This window comes from Amblyraja radiata, chromosome 3, assembly GCF_010909765.2.
Source record: "Amblyraja radiata isolate CabotCenter1 chromosome 3, sAmbRad1.1.pri, whole genome shotgun sequence".
Lineage (NCBI taxonomy): Eukaryota > Metazoa > Chordata > Chondrichthyes > Rajiformes > Rajidae > Amblyraja > Amblyraja radiata.
In genome coordinates this window covers 28,801,193-28,825,407 of record NC_045958.1, presented here as the reverse complement: position 1 = coordinate 28,825,407, position 24,215 = coordinate 28,801,193, and the positions used below count along the sequence as shown (strand labels likewise).

The window sequence follows — 24,215 nt, the reverse complement described above, 5'->3', positions numbered from 1 at the left end:
AGTCCTAAATGCAATAAAGATGCCTTTAATGCATTGTCGTTTCCAGAAACTTGTAGATTGAGAATTAAATAGACTCAAAAAATGAATTACCACTGTTAAGGGGCTGTCCCACTTGGGCGAACTAATTGGCGAGTTTAGAAGAGTTTGAAATAATGACATGTTGAAGACCTCCTTCGACTATGTAGAAGACCTCCTTTGACCTTCTTCGACTATGTTGAAGACCAGCTTCAACTAGGTACGACTAACTACGACTAACTTCGGGAAAATTGGACCGAGTAGTGGAGAGTGAAGATGACCTCTCTTCGACTATGATGAAGACTAACTACAACTACCTTCGACTACCTTTGACTACCCTCGATTACCTATGACGACCTACTACGACCTACTACGACTAAACCTACGAGTAAAAAAAGTATACAATTTTTCCATGATGACCTTTTTTTACTTGCGGGCATTTTTCAACGTTGAAAAATACGCCTCGACCTAGCTGAGGCCTCGAGTACACATTGACTACTCTCGAGCATGAAGGAGAGTTACAAAGACCACCTACGACTTTGTGTCGACCATGCTGCGAGTATGAGTCGAGGGTAAACTCGCCAGAACTCGCGGATTAGGTCGCCCAAGTGGGACAGCCCCTTTAGGATCATCATTTCTGACACCTCTCTCTATTTCCTGGATCTCTATATCTCCATTTCCGAAGACAATCTATCCACTGGCATCTATAAACCCACTAATTCCCACAGCTACATTGACTACACATTCTCCCACCCTGTATCTTGTATGGATTCCATCTCTTCTTGTGTCACTGTGGCTGGCATGGTGAAACCATGGAGCTACATTTTATTCTGGTGTAGAACTTTACCCCATTGTTTCAGCTGCTCAGACGTTCCTAAGGAAACGTATTTTTAGCCGGGCCTTTATCCAAGATGCTGACAGACTTTAGGTGTCTGTTTGTAGATCTCTCAGGTGACCCTATTATCTCCACTCAGCCTGCTCCTTCTACACGTCATGTGACAGCCTCTTGAATACAGAAAAAGAAGATTGTTGAAGGAATTTCAAACAAAATCTGGCATTTTAGTTTTGAGTTGGGTCTTGGACACCATTCCTATGCACTTATGTCCATAAGTGGTCCAATTAATTATTTTAATAATCTGCTTCCTGGAATTCTGGGCTGGATTATTGGAATAGAAAATTAATGGGCGGAAATTGTGCCTGTTCTGATTTCTGCGCCTGCTAAAGGTTTGTAGATTTTGTATGCTTATCTTCCACTTTCGAACAAGCAGGATTTCTGAGGCTAATCATAACATCCTTACAGCCAGCCCTCTGAGATCAGTGAGTTTAGCACAGACCACAAATCAAACACTGGGACCTTCTGGGTCCATTTGGCACAGGTTCCTGCTGGAAAGTGTACTAGAAAACAGTTTTGATTTGACAATCAGAGAGAGGTTTGAAAAAAAAAACTTTTAAGATGTGTGAGCGGCCATATTTGGCAGAAAGGAAAATGCACCACCCCTCTTGTCCAAGTCACATCACAGAAATGTACTAGTGCCAAAGTAGTTTGCTCCTTGCTGAACTCCACTTGCTAAAGGGAATCCAACAGCACATGTTCCTTAGTAGCGAGATGTGCACTTGTCAATGCATTTTGTCATTGCCAAGTGGCTCTTGGCAACAGAATTGTAAAGATCAATATAAACAAACAGAGGATTCTTAAATTTTAACTTGCAGCTGTGAAAATTCCATCTGTGTTATTTTTACTGAGCATTCTACCATCCTGTTTGACTGAAGTGCTGCTAGCTAAGCAGAGTGCTTTAGATCTTTCTATGAATATCAGACAAAAAATATGCCCTGGCTGATTCCTCTCTTTGCAGGAACCTGTAAAGCTTCAATAATTCTTCCCACAGCTTCACAGGCTCAATCAAGGCCTGTACTTTGCAAGTCACATGTCTGGTAACTTGGGAGACGGCGTGCAACGGACCATATTTGATCAAATTCACCTTTGCTTTTGACTTCTCGCCATAGAAACTTTGATCAAAGTGATGCATGCAATTAGATCGATGCTAAACATACATGTACCGCTTCTGCTGAAAGGATGGGACTGTTTTAAAGCAATGGGTGGTCTCGGAGGCTCTTAGAAAGACTACAGAACTATAAGCATGCACTGTTTCTTATGAGAGGGCAACAGTTGCATGCCCTGCACAAATCACTGTGTGCTTAAGTACATCAAAGGCATTTTTCCCTCTCGGCTAATATTTCCTTCCCTGACATGTATTTAGTATTGTGTTTGGATGACTCATAAAGATAACTGCATGATATCCTCTCTCTGTTGTAGCAGAACTCATGCCAATGAACATTATTGTCAGCACAAAATAAAAACAAAATATTGGGGATGGGGTGGTCTTAGTCATCAATCAATCTTAAAAATTCTTTGAAGAGAATTCCATTAAGACATCTCTAATCAAAACATATAGAATTCAAACCAGCTGCCTATCACGAGGGATAGATGTTTAAACATGACTTTTGTTGTATTCCTTTGGGCTGTACATGAAGCCTTTTCTTTTGCCCACATAAATTAAATTTAAAACTTACAAAACACCAAATATTCTCCCTTATTTATCTCATTAGAAACTGATTTTTAGAAAGGGAAAGTATATTCAGACCCAGCTCCAGAAGGGCTCAAAGTAAGGCTGGTACATTTTAACTACCCTGTGAATAGCCAAGGCAATGGCACGAGTCCCTGGTTGGAGCCACACTCTCTGCCGCATGATCTGCTTGTAGATAGAAGGCAGTATCAAAGCTGAAGCAGGCTACAACATTCTCAACAACAAAGTTAATCAACCAGCATTCCTGCTCCTGATTTCCAACCAATTATTCCTGCTTGAAGGATTCGATTGTGATGGCCCATTCTTCCTCCACGTTTAACAGTCTGCTGACTCTCACTTTTAGGCACACTCATCCTGATGTCAAGAGTTGGAGGCAATCAGTGCTCACCGAAGCTGAACTAGCATGGAAATTCCGAAAGGAAGAAAAAAAGATTTTGATTTATTTGGCACCTATTGCATACCTTTTAAGACTTCCCAAATCAGTGAACTACATATCCAGAAAAGACACAAAATGTTGGAGGGACTCATGGGATCAGGCAGCAACTCTGGAGAACATGGACAGGTGACGTTTTGAGTTGGGGCCCTTCTTCACCCTGATTACCTGAACTGACTGACTATATCTAGAGTCGGGTCATTGCAGTGTTGCGGAAAATACAGGGGCAATTTGCACACATCATGCCCAAAAAGGTATATTCTATTAATCAAAATAGAATATACTTACAAAAGTGTTGAAGGAGACATAAACATTGGCCATATTTTCTTTAACATAATACTGAGGACACTTCAATGTTACCTCGGCCCCTTTGTTTAATCTATCTATTTATCTATGTTATACTAAAACTCTTCCCTTTGTTCTTGTGTCGATGTGGGCCAGGGTTGTGTCAGCTTTTTGTCAATCTCCTTAATTCCTATCTTCTTCCAAACGCTAGGCCGCAGCCTTCCCGTTTTCACACATGCTACTGACATTTTTACCGTGGACACGATAAACATCTTCCCGTCGCATTTCAACCTATATTTACCAAGTTACGAATCTTTTAAAAACGGTTTCAAAAAATTAAAGTTCTTTATGTTCACCCATTTTGAAGAAAAAAATTCTAACTGATGTCACAATCCACTCGCACACTCCGGGCACGAGGGCCACTCCAGCACTCCAGCTCGGCCCCGCTGGAATCCTCCCCTCCTCTCTACCTCTTTCTCTCTAATCCCCTCCCTCTCTGCCCCTCTCCCTCTCTACCTCCCTCCTCCTCCCTCTTCCCTACCTCTCTATCCCCCTCATCTCCCTCTCCCTCTCTCCCCCTCCCCCTCTCTACCCCCTACGTGGGGCACTCCAGCACTCCAACCCGTTCGGCCCCGCCCGCTTGGCTCTGCTCAGCCCCACTTGGCTCGGACCCGCTTAGCCCAGCTCCATCGGCTCCGCTCGAAGAGGTGAGGGAGGGATTGGGGGAAGTGGAGGAGAGGGAAAAAATCGTGAGGAGTTGAGGAGGGAGAGTGGTGGGATTGAGGGAGAGGAGGGGTAGGGCGAGTTGTTCAAACGTCTACACTCCCTCTCACACCCCCTCCCTCTCACACCCCCTCCCTCCCCTCTCTATCCCATCCCTCTCTGCCTTCCCTCCCCCCTTCTCTACCCACTTCCCTCTCTACCCCCCTCCCTCTCTACCTTCCATCAACACCACACTACCTCCTCCCCACTCTACCCCCCACTCCCCGACTCTAACCCCCTCCCTCTCGGCCCCTCTCCCTCTCTATCCCCTCTGCCTCCATCTACCCTCCCTCTCTACCCCCCTCACCTCCGCTCCCTCTCTACCCCCCTCCGCCTCCCTCTATACCCTCTTAGCCTCTCCCACTCTACCCTCCCCCTCCCTCTCTGCCCCTCACTCTATCCTCCCTCTCTACCCCCTCCCCCTCACCCTCTACCCCCTCCCTCTCTACCCCCTCCCCCTACCCTCCCTCTCTACCCCCCTCACCCTCCCTCTCTACCCCTCCACCTCCCTCTCTACCCCCTCCCCCTCTCCCTCTACCCCCTCCCCCTCACCCTCTACCCCCTCCCCCTCTCCCTCTACCCCCTCCCCCTCACCCTCTACCCCCTCCCTCTCCCTCTCTACCCCCTCCCCCTACCCTCCCTCTCTACTCCCCTCACCCTCCCTCGCTACCCCTCTCCCTCTCTAGCTGTGCCTGCGCAGTTGGGGGCTATGCGTGATTGGATAGGGTGGGGGAAGGGGGAAAAGAAGCGAATGAAAGCGTTACTTGAAATTAAAGAAATCAACGTTCAAATCCTGGGTTGTAATCTGCCCAAGAGAAATGAAAGGTGCTGTTCCTCCAATTTGCGTTTGGCCTCACACTGACAATGGAGCAGGCCCGGGACAAAGAGGTCAGTTTTGGAATGGGAAGGGGAGTTAATACAATGACCTGCTCCTTTATAATACATTTTACATCAACGCTACATTTGTAAAGGTCCCAGAACCTGGCTGCAGTTAGACAAAGCTCCCAGGTTTGATATATTTAGATGAACAGTCTGCAGACTTCAATTTGGATTTGTGTCATGATTATAAAACAAACAATGGAAAATCAGTTTGAAGAGAACCATAGACCAGGTTCCAGAATGTGAATGGAAGCAAGCAGATGGGGAACTGATCTCTTATATTACAAACCTTGCAGCACCATCCACCTTTGACGCTGATTCCAAGTGCCCTGTGGTCACTTTGTGCCAAAGCCACTCATTTACTACAACATTTCAACATTGGATATTTTCCAAATTGGAATTGTCAGATTTACTCCACAGGTCAATGTTCCTGATCAGTAAACTACGTGCTGGATAGTGCAGGCAACCAGAGAGGTGTTCAAATCCCTCTAAGGCATCTGTGGGATTTAAATCTAGCTAACTAAATAAATCTGAAGAAGGGTCTTGATCCAAAATGTCACATCCACGTCTTCCAGGGATGCTGTCTGACCCACTGAGTTGCAACACTTTGTTTATTTTTTGGTAAACCAGCATCTGCAGTTCCTTCTGTCTCTCTCTTAATTAAATATGAATTAATATTAATATAATATCAAGGGGGGGAGGGGTTAGTGCGTGTGTGTGTGTGTGTGTGTGTGTGTGTGTGTGTGTGTGTGTGTGTGTGTGTGTGTGTGTGTGTGTGTGTGTGTGTGGGGGGTGGGGTTGTGTGTGTGGGTGTGACTCCACAGACTGCCCCCCCTCCCACCCCCCTTTGGACTGTCAGCATAGTTTTGTGCATTCACATCTCTATGGTACGACTTGAACAACCATTTTGTGACTCAATGTGCTTTTACCCATTGAGCTTTGAGGATAGTAAATTGATGAGAATATAAAAGCATGGGAGAAATTGTTGTCCTTTCTAATTACATGGACTGCAGCAGTTCAAGAAGGCAGCTCACCAGTGTTTTTCTCAAGTGCAAATCAATAGGAAAATAAATTCTGGCTTTACCTAAAACCTCCATAATCCCTGAACATACAATTGAGGAGATCAGGCCATTCAGTCTGTCAAGATTTTTCCCATTGATGAAGATCATGATTGATACTAGACCAAGTGCTGACCCATTGGGTCTGCTCCCCCAATGCACCCGTCCCCTACCCGTAGCCCCCACTGGAGGCGTGGTCCTCCAACAACCCATTGCCCAAGGTAAGATTCAAGCACTCCTCAGAAAAGATCATAGCTCGTGAGCCTCCACCAGGACTGGAGTTGAAAAAAACAAATATCAATCCCCAATTGCAATACCAATTGCCCCTCCCCTTCCTGTCCTGCCAGGAGCTTTGTGGCAGCATTGTTATAAATGTCGGGTGCACTTGCTGTGAGATGGCATTGAGCTGAAAAGTTCAGAATAGTGCCAGTGTTCCTGTCTTGCAACTTTGTATCAAAGTGTGTTGGAAGCTCTGAGGAATGATTTTAAAGTAAAAACCATTTTAAATTCAAAGTATTTTTAAACATTTTCATTCATAACTCGAGAAATAAAGCATGAATTTTTCAGATAAGGTGATTTTGGACTGGGCGTAAAAAATCTCTACCGGAATATGTACAAATTTTACCGTTAGCACGTCGTTTTATCGAGAAGACGTGATTACACACAGACAAACACACACACACACACACACACATCCAAGATTAGAGTTTTAATAGTTACTAGATGAATATAATCTCTATTCCATACTTCTGGCTAGCTATGAAATCCTTTCATTCCCTTAGATTCATCTCTGTCATAAATTGCTGCCCCTAATTCTTGATTTTCCCACAAGTGGAAGTATCATGTCCACATCCACCCAGTCAAGGCGTTTCATGATCTTATACGATTCAATTAGGTCTACTCTCACTCTTCCCAACTCCAGCTAATGCAAGAGTTGCCTATCTGACCTCATGAGATTCATAAGATAACTCGCCATTCTGGATGAGTAAACCTCTGAGATGCTCCCAATGCATTGGCATCGTAAATAAAATAAAATAAATGATCAATTAATATATTCATACTTAGTTTTAGTTCAGAGATACAGCACAGGAACAGGCCCTTCGGCCCAACTAGTCAGCGCGACCAGTGATTCCCGAACACTAGCACATTTCTACACACTAGCGACAATCTTTACCAAAGCAAACCTGTACGTCTTTGAAATATGGGATGAAATTGGAGCACCCGGAGACACCCCAGGTGGTCACGGGGAGAACGAGCAAACTCCATACAGACAGCACCCGCAGTTAGGATCGAACCCGGGTCTCTGGCGCTGTAAGGCAGCAACTGTACTGCTGTGCCACAGTACTACCCGCAACACTGGAATGCTTCATTATGTTTCTTTAGGCACTAGCCTAGGATTTGAGGGCAGTTGATGGGTGTTTGACAGTCCATGTGCCTTTTCCGATGCGCAAGGTATGGGAATAGAAAGGTGTCTTTGAGACATTTAATCATGTGGTGTAACATTTCGTTATGCTTAACACATGAATTTAGCATCGTGGTAGCACATTTTGTTGCAAAACTCCTATGTGTATCTATTTGCAAAAATCATTGGGCACATACTGTGAGAACAAACCACACGCAACTCTTGTTTTGACATCGGCTGCACAGAAATGGTGTACAGACCAAATTGAAGATGAACGAGGCCCATCTAAAATGGTTGGGAACTGGCTTGATTCATGTTTCCACATTATCTGAAGGGGCCTCATCTTAACCGGGTTGAGAGCAGTCCATGCTTTCCATCTTCCCACACAGGTAGGCTTACCTTTCAGTGTTTTTCTTGTTGATTACTCCCATGCTGCCCCTTACATTCCCCATACCACATCTCGCTGCCACACTGGCAGCATGCTACTGAACTTTCTCAAACCTTACCATTTATAATCTATCCATCATGCTAGAGCACAATTCAAAAGTATTTCATCAAGTAAAAAATAGTCTGCAGTGTCTGAACTGAACGGTGTCTGTTTTATGAATAGCTGTATAAAAAAGAAGGAGGCAAAGTAAAGGCAGAACTAAAGGATTTGACCTCTCATGGCTGATCTTTTCCTCAACATAACTTTCCTGCACTGAGACTATATAGAACATAGAATAGTGCAGCACAGGAACAGGCCCTTCAGCCCACAATGTTTGTGTCAAGAAAAAAAAAATGCCTTCTGCCTGCACATGATCCCTATCCCTCCATTCCCTTCATATCCATGTACCTTTCTAAAAGCCTCTCAAATGCCAGTACCTCCACCACCACTCCTGGAAGTTTTTCTCCAGGCATTCACCACCCTCTGCATAAAAAGATTTGCCCTGCACATCTTTAAATGTTGCCCATCTCACCATAAAGTTATTCCCTCTAGTCTTTAACATTTCCACCCTGGGAAAAATGTTCAGACTATCTACCCTGTCTATGCCTCTCATAATGTTATACACTTCTATGAGGTCTCCCCTCAACATTCCTCGTTCCAGAGAAAACATTCCTTTGACTGCCTTAAATTTGACAAAATTGTCTATAACTTTCCTCATCTGATCGGTATTTTCATCTGATGAATTTACAATTTTTTCAGAGATTTCCTTCAGTTACAAATTATTTGTAGGAAAACGAAACAAAAAAAAAGTTATCTTTTCAGAAAAATGGACTGGAGAAGGACTGAAATTGGTGATTTTATTGTTTTTGTAAGTTTTTAGTTTAGAGATACAACACAGAAGCAGGCCCTTCAGCCCACCAAGTCCACACCGACCAGCAATCCCCATACACCAGAACTATACTACACACTAGGGACAATTTACAATTCTTCCCAATGCAAATCAACCTACAAACCTGTACGTCTTTGGAGTGTTGGAGGAAACCGGAACACCAAGAGAAAGCATACATGGTACACATGGAAAACGCACAAATTCCGTACAAACAGCATCCATAATCGGGATCGAACCCCTGAGTCACTAGCGCTGTAAGGCAGCAACTCTACATCTGCGTCACCATGCCGTCTTCAAATTCTTCCTAAATAGTATAGGAATTCCCAGGCATTCATTTATATCAGTAATTTAATCTTACGTTAACAAAGCAACTGCTCCTTAGATGCAAGGGGCCTTTATTAATATAATTTTAATGATTGCCTATTACCCCTCTGTGAGCTCAAAACAATAAAAGGTGGCCCAGACTGTTTGTCACTTGGCTGGAGATGTCAGCTACCTTCCAATGTAAAAAGAGTTCAGTAGAGCTTTTTGGTTCATGGGATCAATATTTCTCCATCATGACTATTTAAAAGTCAAAGAGGCCTGGGTTCTGCATTACTAACTCTGCTAGATGCAGGAAGATTGTTCCCGATGTTGGGGAAGTCCAGGACAAGGGGTCACAGCTTAAGGATAAGGGGGAAATCCTTTAAAACCGAGATGAGAAGAACTTTTTTCACACAGAGAGTGGTGAATCTCTGGAACTCCCTGCCACAGAGGGTAGTCGAGGCCAGTTCATTGGCTATATTTAAGAGGGAGTTAGATGTGGCCCTTGTGGCTAAGGGGATCAGAGGGTATGGAGAGAAGGCAGGTACGGGATACTGAGTTGGATGATCAGCCATGATCATATTGAATGGCGGTGCAGGCTCGAAGGGCCGAATGGCCTACTCCTGCACCTAATTTCTATGTTTCTATGTTAATGAAAAATCTGGTATTAAGTCACCCAAACTCACAAAATAAGTTTCATACAAATCAAGGGGGAATTTCATGAGTCTACTTCTGACACTGATGTGGATCAACGATGAACAATTACACTTCAGCCCTGATCTTCCAACCACAGTATGTTGTTGCCAAATCTCCACGTCCTTGTTCAATTATCCCTCAGAAATGTCTTTATGTGAAGACTTCTGACAAGCCAATCTTCTCAAATCTCCCATTTCCACTCAACCAAGACCATTATTTCTAATGCCGTGCGAGCGATTTTGCAAAGACCCAAACATGGGTCAGAGACTTCTAATCCTACATCCCAATTATATAACTATGTTCATCACTCGCAAGGATCTGTTCATGTAGCAGGCCTTTTCAGAATTATATTTCATGTGTTACTGATTCCAAATAACAGGTATCACTAAACATAATTTAAACATCTCTAAAATCCATTTGTGTCATAGCAAATACAAATAATACATTTGTGCTTCTAATAACTTTCTCTTTTGTGCAAGGTCAAAGGGTAAATATTTAAAACCTATGTATGTAATTATTCACTGCTCTAGTTTGTTTCTGCTCTAATAAACTCTACTTGCAGAATAGAACAGTTGTGGTGGTGAGTGACGATAACTTGTTAAAGATAAAGGTCCCAGCAATCCTACAATACAATAATACAATAACACAATAGAGATTGATAAATGATGACAGGCAGTTTTGTTTCCACCATGCTATTCAGGACTTCAGTATATGTTTCTGAGTTCACATGTTCTGTTCTTTCTGGCGTTCAACATGCTTTCAACTGGTAAAAGCGCTTTCACCACTTCTGTGTGACTAATATCTGGAGGTTTATCAGTCCCAATGTTTTATGGTTTATAAGACAATTTTAATTGAAAAGTAAATCCTCTCCTGTGTCAATTCTGTGGAAGAACTATTCACTTTGTCCTATGTGCTTGCTCCTTCCCAATACCTCAGTCTAATTGTTTTTAAATTCAATCTCCAATTGAAAAAGACTACAAAAAGTAGTAAACACTGCCCAGTACATCATCGGCTCTGACCTTCCTTCCATCGAGGGGATTTATCGCAGTCGCTGCCTCAAAAAGGCTGGTAGTACCATCAAAGACCCACACCATCCTGGCCACACACTCATCTCCCTGCTACCTTCAGGTAGAAGGTACAGGAGCCTGAAGACTGCAACAACCAGGTTCAGGAATAGCTACTTCCCCACAGCCATCAGGCTATTAAACCTGGCTCGGACAAAACTCTGATTATTAATAACCACTTTCTGTTATTTGCACTTTACCAGTTTATTTATTCATGTGTGTATATATTTATATCATGGTATATGGACACATTTATCTGTTTTGTAGTAAATGCCTACTATTTTCTGTGTGCTTAAGCAAAGCAAGAATTTCATTGGCCTATACAGGGACACATGACAATAAACTCACTTGAACTTGAACACTTGAACTTGAAATCTCTTGTGCATTTTGTTACCACCATTGTTTCCAGCTGGATGCATAAAGTCCTGAGGACTCTACAATACATACTTCTAACCTTTCCCTTTGATTATTGATTTGAGTTCTGTGCTCATTTATCTATCGGGAGAGATTGCTTTCCTGTCTGTCACATCAAGAGCTTTTTACCTCAGATGTCCTCTCACTCTTCTACTTTAGTCCTTGCTGGAACACAAACAGTACAGCACTGGACGGGTCTTTCAACAAACATGATGCTAAGTCAATCTAATCTGCTCTCCCAGCATGTGATCTAGTTCCCTCCATTTCCTGTATATCCATTTGCCAATCTAAAGGTCTCTTAAATGGCACTAACGTATCTGCCTCCATCGCCATTTCGCACAGCGTGTTCTAGGTTCCCACTACTCCGTGTGCAAAAAAACTTGCTAGACACATCTCCCAAACACTTTACTTCTCTCACATTAAGTTGTCCCCTCTATCCTAGATATCTGTCCTGAGAGAAAGGTTTTGACTGTCTACCCTATCTAGGCCTTTCATAATTTTATAAACAGTACTTCTATAAGGTCTTCCATCATAGAAACATAGAAACATAGAAAATAGGTGCAGTAGTAGGCCATTTGGCCCTTCGAGCCTGCACGGCCATTCAATATCATCATGGCTGATCATCCAACTCAGTATCCTGTACCTGCCTTCTCTCCATACCCCCTGATCCCTTTAGCCACAAGGGCCACATCTAACTCCCTCTTAAATATAGCCAATGAACTGGCCTCAACTACCTTCTGTGGCAGAGAGTTCCAGAGACTCACCACAGATGTGAAAAATGTCTTTCTCATCTCGGTCCTAAAATATTTCCCCTTTATCCTTAAACTGTGACCCCTTGTCCTGGACTTCCCCAACATCGGGAAATATCTTCCTGCATCTAGCCTGTCCAACCCCTTAAGAATTTTGTAAGTTTCTATAAGATCCCCCCTCAATCTTCTAAATTCTAGCGAGTACAAGCCGAGTCTATCCAGTCTTTCTTCATATGAAAGTCCTGACATCCCTGGAATCTGTATGGTGAATCTTCTCTGTACTCCCTCTATGGCAAGAATGTCTTTCCTCAGATTAGGAGACCAAAACTGTATGCAATACTCCAGGTGTGGTCTCACCGAGACCCTGTACAACTGCAGTAGAACCTCCCTGCTCCTATACTCAAGTCCTTTTGCTATGAATGCTAACATACCATTTGCTTTCTTCACTGCCTGCTGCACCTGCATGCCTACTTTCAATGACTGGTGTACCATGACACTCAGGTCTCGTTGCATCTCCCCTTTTCCTAATCGGCCACCATTCAGATAATAGTCTACTTTCCCGTTTTTGCCACCAAAGTGGATAACCTCACATTTATCCACATTATACTGCATCTGCCATGCGTTTGCCCACTCACCCAGCCTATCCAAGTCACCTTGCAGCCTCCTAGCATCCTCCTCACAGCTAACACTGCCCCCCAGCTTCGTGTCATCCGCAAACTTGGAGATGTTGCATTCAATTCCCTCGTCCAAATCATTAATATATATTGTAAATAGCTGGGGTCCCAGCACTGAGATCTGCGGTACCCCACTAGTCACTGCCTGCCATTCTGAAAAGGATCAGTTTACTCCTACTCTTTGCTTCCTGTTTGCCAGCCAGTTCTCTATCCACATCGATACTGAACCCCCAATACCGTGTGCTTTAAGTTTGTATACTAATCTCTTATGTGGGACCTTGTCGAAAGCCTTCTGAAAGTCCACATATAACACATCCACTGGTTCTCCCCTATCCACTCTACTAGTTACATCCTCGAAAAATTCTATTAGATTCGTCAGACATGATTTACCTTTCGTAAATCCATGCTGGATTTGTCGAATGATTTCACCACTTTCCAAATGTGCTGCTATCCCATCTTTAATAACTGTAGCAGTTTCCCCACTACCGATGTTAGACTAACTGGTCTGTAATTCCCCATTTTCTCTCTCCCTCCCTTTTTAAAAAAGTGGGTTTACATTTGCTACCCTCCAATCCTCAGGAACTACTCCAGAATCCAAGGAGTTCTGAAAAATCATCACTAATGCATCCACTATTTCTGGGGCTACTTCCTTAAGTACTCTGGGATACAACCTATCTGGCCCTAGGGATTTATCGGCCTTTAATCCATTCAATTTACCTAACACCACTTCCCAGCTAACCTGGATTTCACTCAGTTCCTCCATCTCGTTTGACCCCCGGTCCCCTGCTATTTCCGGCAGATTATTTATGTCTTCCTTAGTGAAGACAGAACCAAAGTAGTTATTCAATTGGTCTGCCATGTCCTTGTTCCCCATGATCAATTCACCTGATTCTGACTGCAAGGGACCTACATTTGTTTTAACTAATCTTTTTCTCTTCACATATTTATAAAAACATTTGCAGTCAGTTTTTATGTTCCCTGCCAGTTTTCTTTCATAATCTATTTTCCCTTTCCTAATTAAGCCCTTTGTCCTCCTCTGCTGGACTCTGAATTTCTCCCAGTCCTCTGGTAGGCTGCTTTTTGGCTCATCCGATGTGCCAGAGAAAACATTCTTGGTTTGTCCTTATAGGTAATATCCTCTAATTTAGGTGGCACACTGGTGTTTCAATTTTTGTGAATGCAGATTTGGTATCATTAATCTGGTAAGCAATGTATCATAATATTACCCTTCTGCCTTGCAATATGCCCTGTCCTGTACCTCATCCTCAACTCAGGAAATGCTTCGTGAATATTCCTGTGGCAGACATGCTGTATCATGAGTGACCAATTATGTGTCTAATCTGACTAATTAATGACAATTTAATGCACCAGAAATGCCAAAGTCCAATTTTTATGCATTAGTCTATTCTACTAAACATCTTGATGACAGCAAGTCAGTTACTTTTTGTCATTTAAATTTTAAAGAAATCTGCAGATGCTGGAAATCTGAAATAATTTTTTTCCCATGGGCGGCAGTGGTGCAGCGGTAGAGTTGCTGCCTTACAGCGCCAGGGGCCCGGGTTCAATCCTGACCTCGGGTGCTGTCTGTATGAACTATTGTACGTTCTCCCTGTGACTCCGGTTTCCTCCCACATTCCAAAGACGTACAGGTTGGTAGGTTAATCAACTTCGGTATTGTAAATTGTCCCTGGTGTGTAGGATAGTGTTAGTGTACAGGGTGATCGCTGATCGATGCGGACTCGGTGGGCCGAAGGGCCTGTTTAAAGTCTAAAATATTCATCAATCTCCAGTCACAGTCACAGTCTCAAAATGGTAGCTGTTTCTCTTTCCATAGATGCTGCCTGATCTGTTAAGATTTTCCAGCATTTTCTGTTGTTATATTCTGTGATTTATTTCAAAGTAAAGTCAAGCATTATGAACAATGATTGCAATGTTTAAGTCCTGTTGCCATGATCCCATTGTGTGCAGACTCACAGTGACAGCTGACTTCCTGGAAAAATTGAAGTCATCTAAAATAATACTTGAAGCACCTGTCAAAAGTTGCTTTGACTTCTCTTAAGTTTGTATATTGAGCATAATTAATAGCATATCGCTGGACCTTTGCTTACATTCCAAGTTTGGTTTTTCTATACTCAGTAGTAAACATATCATTTAATGTTGTATTATGACATGCAGACCAGTAATGTTTTAGCCTCAATCATTAGTCTTAACCAAGGTGTTTTTTGGAGCAGTGCAAATGGGTACTAGAATAAAATATACCTACCAGAGTTCCTAGTTCCAGTCATTATCCATTTACTCATCAAAATTGGTCCGCACATGGATAATATTTAGAATGACTGAGCAATATACAATGTCACAACTTTTAACCACCTTTTATTTTTTGTGTTTTAAGATCTTTCATCAAGCATGACACTGAAGCCAGCCATCCAGCACCCATGGAATCTACCCACATTTGTAGCCTCAGCAGAATAAAATAAACGGAGCCCATTTTGATGCCTCTGGATCCAACGTAATAACCATATAACCATATAACAATTACAGCACGGAAACAGGCCATCTCGACCCTTCTAGTCCGTGCCGAACACGTATTCTCCCCTAGTCCCATATACCTGCGCTCAGACCATAACCCTCCATTCCTTTCCCGTCCATATAACTATCCAATTTATTTTTAAATGATAAAAACGAACCTGCCTCCACCACCTTCACAGGAAGCTCATTCCACACAGCCACCACTCTCTGAGTAAAGAAGTTCCCCCTCATGTTACCCCTAAACTTCAGTCCCTTAATTCTCAAGTCATGTCCCCTTGTTTGAATCTTCCCTACTCTCAGTGGGAAAAGCTTATCCACGTCAACTCTGTCTACCCCTCTCATCATTTTAAAGACCTCTATCAAGTCCCCTCTTAACCTTCTGCGCTCCAAAGAATAAAGCCCTAACTTGTTCAACCTTTCTCTGTAACTTAGTTGCTGAAACCCAGGCAACATTCTAGTAAATCTCCTCTGTACTCTCTCTATTTTGTTGACATCCTTCCTATAATTAGGCGACCAAAATTGTACACCATACTCCAGAATTGGCCTCACCAATGCCTTGTACAATTTTAACATTACATCCCAACTTCTATACTCAATGCTCTGATTTATAAAGGCCAGCACACCAAAAGCTTTCTTTACCACCCTATCTACATGAGATTCCACTTTCAGGGAACTGTGCACAGTTATTCCCAGATCCCTCTGTTCACCTGCATTCTTCAATTCCCTGCCATTTACCATGTACGTCCTATTTTGATTTGTCCTGCCAAGATGTAGCACCTCACACTTATCAGCATTAAACTCCATCTGCCATCTTTCAGCCCACTCTTCCAACTGGCATAAATCTCTCTGTAGACTTTGAAAATATACTTCATTATCCACAACCCCACCTATCTTAGTATCATCTGCATACTTACTAATCCAATTTACCACACCATCATCCAGATCATTGATGTACATGACAAACAACAGTGGACCCAACACAGATCCCTGTGGCACCCCACTAGTCACTGGCCTCCAACCTGACAAACAACCATCCACCATTACTCTCTGGCATCTCCCATTCAGCCACTGTTGAATCCATCTTGCTACTCCATCATTAATACCCAACCATTGAACCTTCTTAACCAACCTTCCATGAGGAACCTTGTCAAAGCCCTTACTGAAGTCCATATATACAACATCCACTGCTTTACCCTCATCAATTTCCCGAGTAACCTCTTCAAAAAATTCAAGAAGATTAGTCAAACATGACCTTCCAGGCACAAATCCATGTTGACTGTTCCTAATCAGACCCTGTTTATCCAGATGCTTATATATATTATCTCTAAGTATCCTTTCCATTAATTTGCCCACCACTGACGTCAAACTAACAGGTCTATAATTGCTAGGTTTACTCGGTAATACTAACTGAGTCACCAGTGAACATTTGGGGAAGCAAGCGTGACATAGCAAGTCATATAAATATAATTTAGCTGCTTCATAATGCTCATGGGTCATTGTTTCTTAATCAACAATGACTTTACCCTTACAAAAAAATCCCAACAAAACAAAATCCTAAATCACTTCTGATGATTAACAGATGGCATTTTCCAATGTTAGATGAAAAATGCTTGTTAGATTACTATTATTATTACTTTAACACAAGGTATTAATAAATACTTTTGAAGTTTTGGACAGGCTAATTTCCTAGTATTGGTTTCCGTTTTAGAGATACAGGATGGAAACAGGCCCTTCGGCCCACTGGGTCTACTTCAATATTCGAACACCCGTTCATACTAGTTTCATATATCATCCCACTTTCTCATCCACTCCCAACACACAGGGGCTTTTTTTTTACAGAGGCCTGTGGCATGTGGGAGGAAACTGGAGCATCTGGAGTCACAAAGAGAATGAACTAACTCCATGCACACAGCACCCGAGGTCAAGATCAAATCAGGGTCTCTGGCGGTGTGAGGCAGCAGCTCTACCAACAGAGCCACTGTGCCACCCTTGATATAACAAAGGTTCAAAGGTTCAAAGGTTGATTTATTGTCACATACACCTAAATGTAGCAATAATTAACTCCCTTCACATCTACACAGATGCTGATTTGTTGCTTTATTGTCCATGACACCTTATGAGAATAATAGGCATTAAGCCTCATCAATCTTATGGATAAACAAACTCAAATATGCTTAACCTATAATCATAACAAGTGAATGAGGGCAGGTATCTGAACATGAAAATTCACAACCAAACCTAACCTAGTCCTCACCTTGGGGCTCATTGGGGATGAGCAATAGGATAGCCCCGGTTAATAATCTCCTCCATAAATCAAGAACATTTATTACACCCTTCTAGCCATTCTGCCTCGGATCATCACAGGCCTGAATGGATCTGCTGTTCCTGACCATTCCTCACCAAAAGGAAATCACTTCAATATCTGATGCTTTACACATACAAGTGGGCTCTATACTGTACACTGACAATGACAATTAAAATGGAATCTGAATCTGAATCTGATCTCTAGTGCTTCATGATATTCATTAAGAACGAATAGTATCAGCCCTGAGACAATACAGTTTTGAACGTTTTCCAACTGTATGCCTTCACACAATTTAATAATACAATGTCAGAATTATTCCTTGTCGGCTAAATAAACATTTCCCTGATTAAAGGAGATGTGGCTTTATAACACAACAGCCCCAGATGGAATTCAGTTAGGAACATTAATAGAAATTAGACAAATTAGTTGCTTACAAAAAAGTTCAATGGACACGAAGATTTATCAAAAAACAGGAAGTTGGTAATGTGATTCTGATATTCAAAAAAGACTGCCCTTTATTTAAGGACAAAGTAGAAAACGTTTTGAAACTAAAAATAAGCTACTGTATAGATCTTTCAATTTATTGAATTTATTTCTAAATGAGGGTTTATGTCAAGTGAGAATTCCACAGCACAAAATTTCATGAAGTCAGATTTACAGTGTGTTCTGCCTATTCCTTTTGAGTTTGCAACTTGCAAACCTTCTTCCAAATCCCCCAGATAGACCTATTTATAAAGATACACTGTGCAAAGTTGTTTTTTCTCTTATTGGCTGAATCGTACAATATATATTAGGATAGTCATGCTAGAACCATATAAAACATTGGTAAGATGACAGATGGATTTAATGTTTAGGCCTAAATATCATGTTTTAGTAAAGAGAGAAGGTTCTCAGAAGATTTACAAAGATGTTGTCTGGGCTAGAGAATTTAGTTATGAGATGAGGTTGGCTGGATTGGGATTGGTTTATTTCATGTACAGTTTGTGGAAAGTTAGAATACAGATGTGTAAAATTATGAGACGGCTAGATAGGATGAACTTGCTGAGCCTATTTCCCAGAGCTGAGAGGTCAATAGTTGAGGGAAATATTTTAAGGACCTTGTTTTAAGGATTTGGTAGGATTAATAGGAAGTTGCGGAAAAAAACTTTATGCACCCAAAAGGAACTAGATTTTAAGAACTTGCAGCAGAAACCATCATTGCACATGAAGATTACATGGCTGGGGACTGGGCGACAGGAAATGGGATTTCGCTAGATATCTCTTTTTGGTTGTAATGGGCCAAATAGTTTCCTTCTCAACTCTGAATTTCAATGATTTTGATTCCTTTAGTTTACAGTCTTGGATCACAACCAGGAATTACATACATGCCAATAATTGGGAATAGGATATGCTTAGTAAATGAAGTATAATACAGTATATATATTTAGGAATTCCATACAGTGCTTAGCAATTTGGACCACATTTCCCATGTAATGGAAAATGAATGAGTGGTGTGTGTTCATTTAAGATTGAATACAATAAACTTATAGGTAAGCTGATGTAATAATAGCATTGATTAAACTAATGTAAGCTTAAGCAATTATTTAAATTACTGAAGTTGTGCTAGGGGCAACATGTAATAACTTACAAATAAAACTGATAAGTGGCAAAAATGAATTCATAGAGGCCAACTATGAAATCTAACTAATCAATTCTGATATTTTCAGTCATGTGCAATTCAAGTGTTTAAGAAAGAACTGCAAATGTTGGAAAAATTGAAGGTAGTCAAAAGTGCTGGAGAAACTCAGCAGGTGAGGCAGCATCTATGGAGCGAAGGGATAGGTGACGTTTCGAGTCGACCCTTCTTCAGACTGATGTAGGGGTGGGGGGGGGGGGGTGGGAAGAAGAAAGGAAGAGGTGGAGACAGTGGGCTGTGGGAGAGCTGGAAAGGGGAGGGGAAAGAGGGAGAAGCAAGGACTACCTGAAATTGGAGAAGTCAATGGTCATACTGCTGGGGTGTAAACTACCAAAGTGAAATATGAGGTGCTGCTCCTCCAATTTGTGGTGGGACTCACTCTGGCCATGGAGGAGGCCCAGGACATAAAGGTCGGATTCGGAATGGGAGGGGGAGTTGAAGTGCTGAGCCACCGGGAGATCAGGTTGGTTATTGCGAACTGAGCGGAGGTGTTGGGCTCTGTTCAATTCAAGTCATCCTTTTCCCATCCTGCCCCTATATTCCTCCAGTTCCATCATTCTGAATGTAATGTACACAAAACGTTTAGAAAAGCTCAATAAATGAAAATTATTCCCATTAGTAGGTAGTTTGAGGACTGAGGATACACAATGGGCAAAAGTACGTGGTTTTGAATTAAAACTATTTTTAATGCAGGGAGTAGTATTGTTCTGGGACTTCCTACATGTAAGAGTAAAGGAAACAAGAATTTCAGGAAATAAATTCTTTCCCTTCCCAACCATTATGGACCCGGGGAAGAGGGATTGACAAATTGGGAGTATAGGATGGACTAATGGGGAAGAGAGTATTTGATAATTGACTCCAGCATCTTCCCCACCACCGATGGCTCTAGGTGGCTCTAGAAACCGTGGACGCATTGGTGATCATTTTCCAATGTTCTATAGATTCTGGATCAGTTCCTGTGGGTTGGAGGGTAGCTAAAGTTATCTCACTTTTCAAGAAAGGAGGGAGAGAGTAAACAGAGAATTATAGACCAGTTAGCCTGACATCGGTGGTGTGGAAGATGCTGGAGTCAATTATCAAAGATGTAATAGCGGCACATTTGGATAGCAGTAACAGGATATGTCCAAAACAGCATGGATTTACGAAGGGGAAATCATGCTTGACAAATCTTCTGGAATTTTTTGAGGATGTAACAAGTAAAATAGACAGGGGAAAGCTAGTGGATGTAGTGTCCAGGACTTTCAGAAAGCCTTTGATAAGGTCCCACACAGGAGATTAGTGGGCAAAATTGGAGCACATCATATTGGGGGTAGGGTTGGCAGGCAGAAACAAAGAGTAGGGATTAACGGGTCCCTTTCAGAATGGCAAGCAGTGACTAGTGGGGTGCCGCAAGGCTCGGTGCTGGGACCGCAGCTATTTACAATATACATTAATCAATTAAAAGTAACATTATTAAATTTGCAGATGACACAAAGCTGGGTGGAAGTGTGAACTGTGAAGAAGATGCTATGAGGATGCAGGGTGATTTGGGCAGGTTGGGTGAGTGGGCAGATGCAATATAATGTGGATAAATGTGAGGTTATCCACTTTGGTGGCAAGAACGGGATTATTATCTGAATGGTGTCAGGTCAGGAAGAGGGGAAGTACAACGAGACCTGGGAGTCCTTGTACATCAGTCACGAAAGTAAGCATGCAGGTACAACAGGCCTTCATAACGAGAGGAGTTCAGTATAAGAGCAAAGAGGTCCTTCTGCAGTTGTACAGGACCCTAGTGAGACCACACCTAGAGTATTGTGTGCCGTTTTGGTCTTGTAATGGACTGTTCAAACTACTTCCCTCCGGCAGACGTTACAAGGCCTTCTACGCCCGAACCTCCAGACTCAGAAACAGCTTCATTCCCAGAGCTATAGTGGCTCTGAACCGGCCTGCTGAGTGCCCCCCCATCCCACCTGGACTGTCTCCCTCAGATGGTCACGTCGCACAGTTTATTTATTTTTTATTTTTTTGACATCGGTTGGAAGCTACATACTAAATCTCGTTGCACTGTACAATGACAATAAAATATATTATTATTATATTATTATTAGTTTGAGGAAGGATATTCTTGCTCTTGAGGGAGTGCAGCGTAGGTTCACAAGGTTAATTCCTGGGATGGTGAGACTGTCATATGATGAAATAATGGAGCGACTGGGCTTGTATTCACTGGAATTTAGGATGAGAGGGCATCTTATAGAAACATGAAATTATTAAGGGATTGGACACGCTAGATGAAGGAAACATGTTCCCGATGTTGGGGGAGTACAGAGCCAGGGGCCACAGTATATGAATAAGGGGTAGGCCATTTAGAACTGAGATGAGGTAAACATTTTCACATAGAGTTATGAATTTATGGAATTCTCTGCCTCAGAAGGCAGTGGAGGCCAATTGACTGGATGCATTCAAAAAAGAGTTCGATAGAGTTCTTGAGGCTAGCGGAATCAAGGGGTATAGGGAGAAGACAAGAACAGGGTACTGATTGTGGATGATTACCCATGATCACATTGAATGGCGGTGCTGGCTCAAAGGGCCGAATGGCCTACACCTGCACCTATTGTCCAAGTATCTATGTAGGAAGGAACTGCAAATGCTGCTTTATACCGAAGATAGACACAAAATGCTGAGGTTTGAAGAAGTTTGACTCGAAACGTCACCTATTCCTTTTCTCGAGAGATGCTGCCTGACTCGCTGAGTTACTCCAGCATTTTGTGTCTACCCAAACACACCTTCCAGGTGAAGCAACTTGCAATAATTCTGAAGCAGTCAGTGATGAGATTTCCACCAAATACTGAAGTTGCACATTGCAGGTGATTGAGAGGTTTTCAGGAATTAAGAGATCAGTCACTTACCATAGAATATCCAGCCTCTGTTGTGCACTCTTAGCAATGACATTGATAAGGCTTATCTGGTGATTGCTAATGTGTTAATAGCAGAAGGCAATATACTAAAGAATCAGGGAACTGAGATGAGTATTTCTCTTATAGATAATAAAATCAGCATCCTATTCATTCAGTCTTTTGATTTCTATTTAAGGTCCTGTCCCACAAGCATGCGACTCCATGCGGCAAGCGCGACCTAACGTGGTCGCTTGAGCCGTACGGCCTCGCGGGGCCGGTCCCACTTCGATCGCCGGAGCCGTATGGAATTGTGCGGAGCTGGTCCCGACATCGTGCGGGGCTCTGAAAAACTGACCGTATTAAAAAATTCCGCACGGCAACGGCCTGCCAGCCCGCAGCCGCATTGAGGCCTCGACGGGCGTGCGCAGCGTCTCGACGCTGTACGCACTTTCTCTATGCCGTATGCAGCGTCTTGACGGCATACGTCACGCGCGAACTTCCCTCGGACTTCGCTCGAACTTCACGTCACTCACTCGACCTCCACGCGGCCCCGCTTCCGGTTCGGTCGCGCTCGCCGCATGCAGGCGCATGCTGGTGGGACCGGCCCTGTACGGGGATCACTCGACCTCCGCGCGGCCCCCGCTTCCGGTTTGGTCACACTTGCCGTATGCAGGTCACATGCTCGTGGGACAGGCCCTTTACTCCTGAATTTCTCTTGGCCTTTATAAGCCATTATCTTACACGTATGTGCCATGCAAATCTATCAACCCAAGCCTAATCCTAATAGAAGACTATTATTGATGGAGCTATTGAAGGAACTAAGCAATCATTTCAATTCTGACCTCTGATAGATAAGTCCATTGATGAATTACCTGCATATTAATAAAGCTGAGGACATTGTGCATGGCTGTTTTATTATTTTCAGTTCTGCAGTCAAAACAAATGTTCAGTTAAGCATCACATTGATAGGTCAAAATTGTAAGCATCGCCTACCTGTACTGGACAACTGTCATGTTCTGCTCTCCACAATGTCTTGCACATCGGATATACCTCATCCAATTTGACTTGTTGGGGTCACTGCCATCAATAAAATGTTGTAGGGATCCTTCCTGATCATATATCTGAGAAAGAGGTCAAAAGGTCAAACAGTTAATTGGATCAACAATGATCACTCTCTCGTTGCCTTGGTGGTATCTCCGCTGAATGTCTAAGCTAGAAATTTTTGATAATTTATTTTTGTCGCTGGCACGAAGCATTTTCAGGAATCTGTCAAGCTATTACAAATAAATGAATGATACAGAAATATGAAAGAACCCACGTCAATTTTAATCAGCCCTTTATATTCAACTGGTAGTCACCATGCATAAACAATGAGAATGCAAGTGCCATTTTAGGCCATATTTTCTTCCTGATCTACTTAACATAAAAATAATTTGCTTCTCGATAAAATTAAACTGCTATCTGATACCTTCTATCATGGTAAAATGGTCCCTGATAGTTTAGCCGAAAGACTGCTTTTTTTTAAGCAAAACATGAGAAACAATGGCAGATTATATATTTACTTTAATTGAGTATTGCTTAAAAGGGCATAATTTGGAATGAACTTCAGTATTAGACTTTATTGTTTGAACAGAACCTAAATATTGAGCTGTTACAGTGTGGCTAATTCTGATAGATTTTACGGAAATGTAATTTATTACCAAATCAAATGAATAAAAAATAGTTTATTGAACATCGCCTGCAATTTATATGCATCTGGCATTCAGTCAATATAGGTGTTGAAGGAAATGTCCTAAAAACACTTGCTGCAAAACGTCACATTAACTGCAAAACCACAGATGATTTAAATATAGATTGATTGGAAGCAGTTTAATAAGAACCTCAGAAAAAATCTAAAACCTTTCTTTTTTATAAATGTCAAATATTTCAAATAGCATGTAATACATTGGAATGCATCGTGCACCAACCTTTTGGGCTTCAGGAATTTGCACACTTCATTATGGAATTAAAGAAGCATTAAGGATTAAATTTCCCGTAGTGGAGTCCTGGCTGGAGTGTTTATATGAAGCTGTTTTAATAATATAGTTATAGCTGCAAGAGCTTTAAACAAAATTTTATAACCCTTTTTATTTTTTTAATTTGGTGCACTGTCAGTGTTCGTGGTGAATGTCTCAGTTTTGATTTGAAAGATTATTAGA

General features: G+C 42.2%; 1 protein-coding gene across 2 annotated transcripts in view; it reads right to left on the bottom strand.

Annotated features, from left to right (window-relative positions):
* prdm6 (PR/SET domain 6) overlaps positions 1 to 24,215 on the bottom strand; it is a 228,440-nt gene that overhangs the window by 79,939 nt on the left and 124,286 nt on the right. For both annotated transcript variants that reach the window (XM_033017509.1, XM_033017508.1), the window contains exon 4: positions 23,011 to 23,138. In XM_033017509.1, coding sequence (XP_032873400.1) covers positions 23,011 to 23,138 — 128 coding nt within the window. The remainder of the gene's footprint in view (positions 1 to 23,010; positions 23,139 to 24,215) is intronic.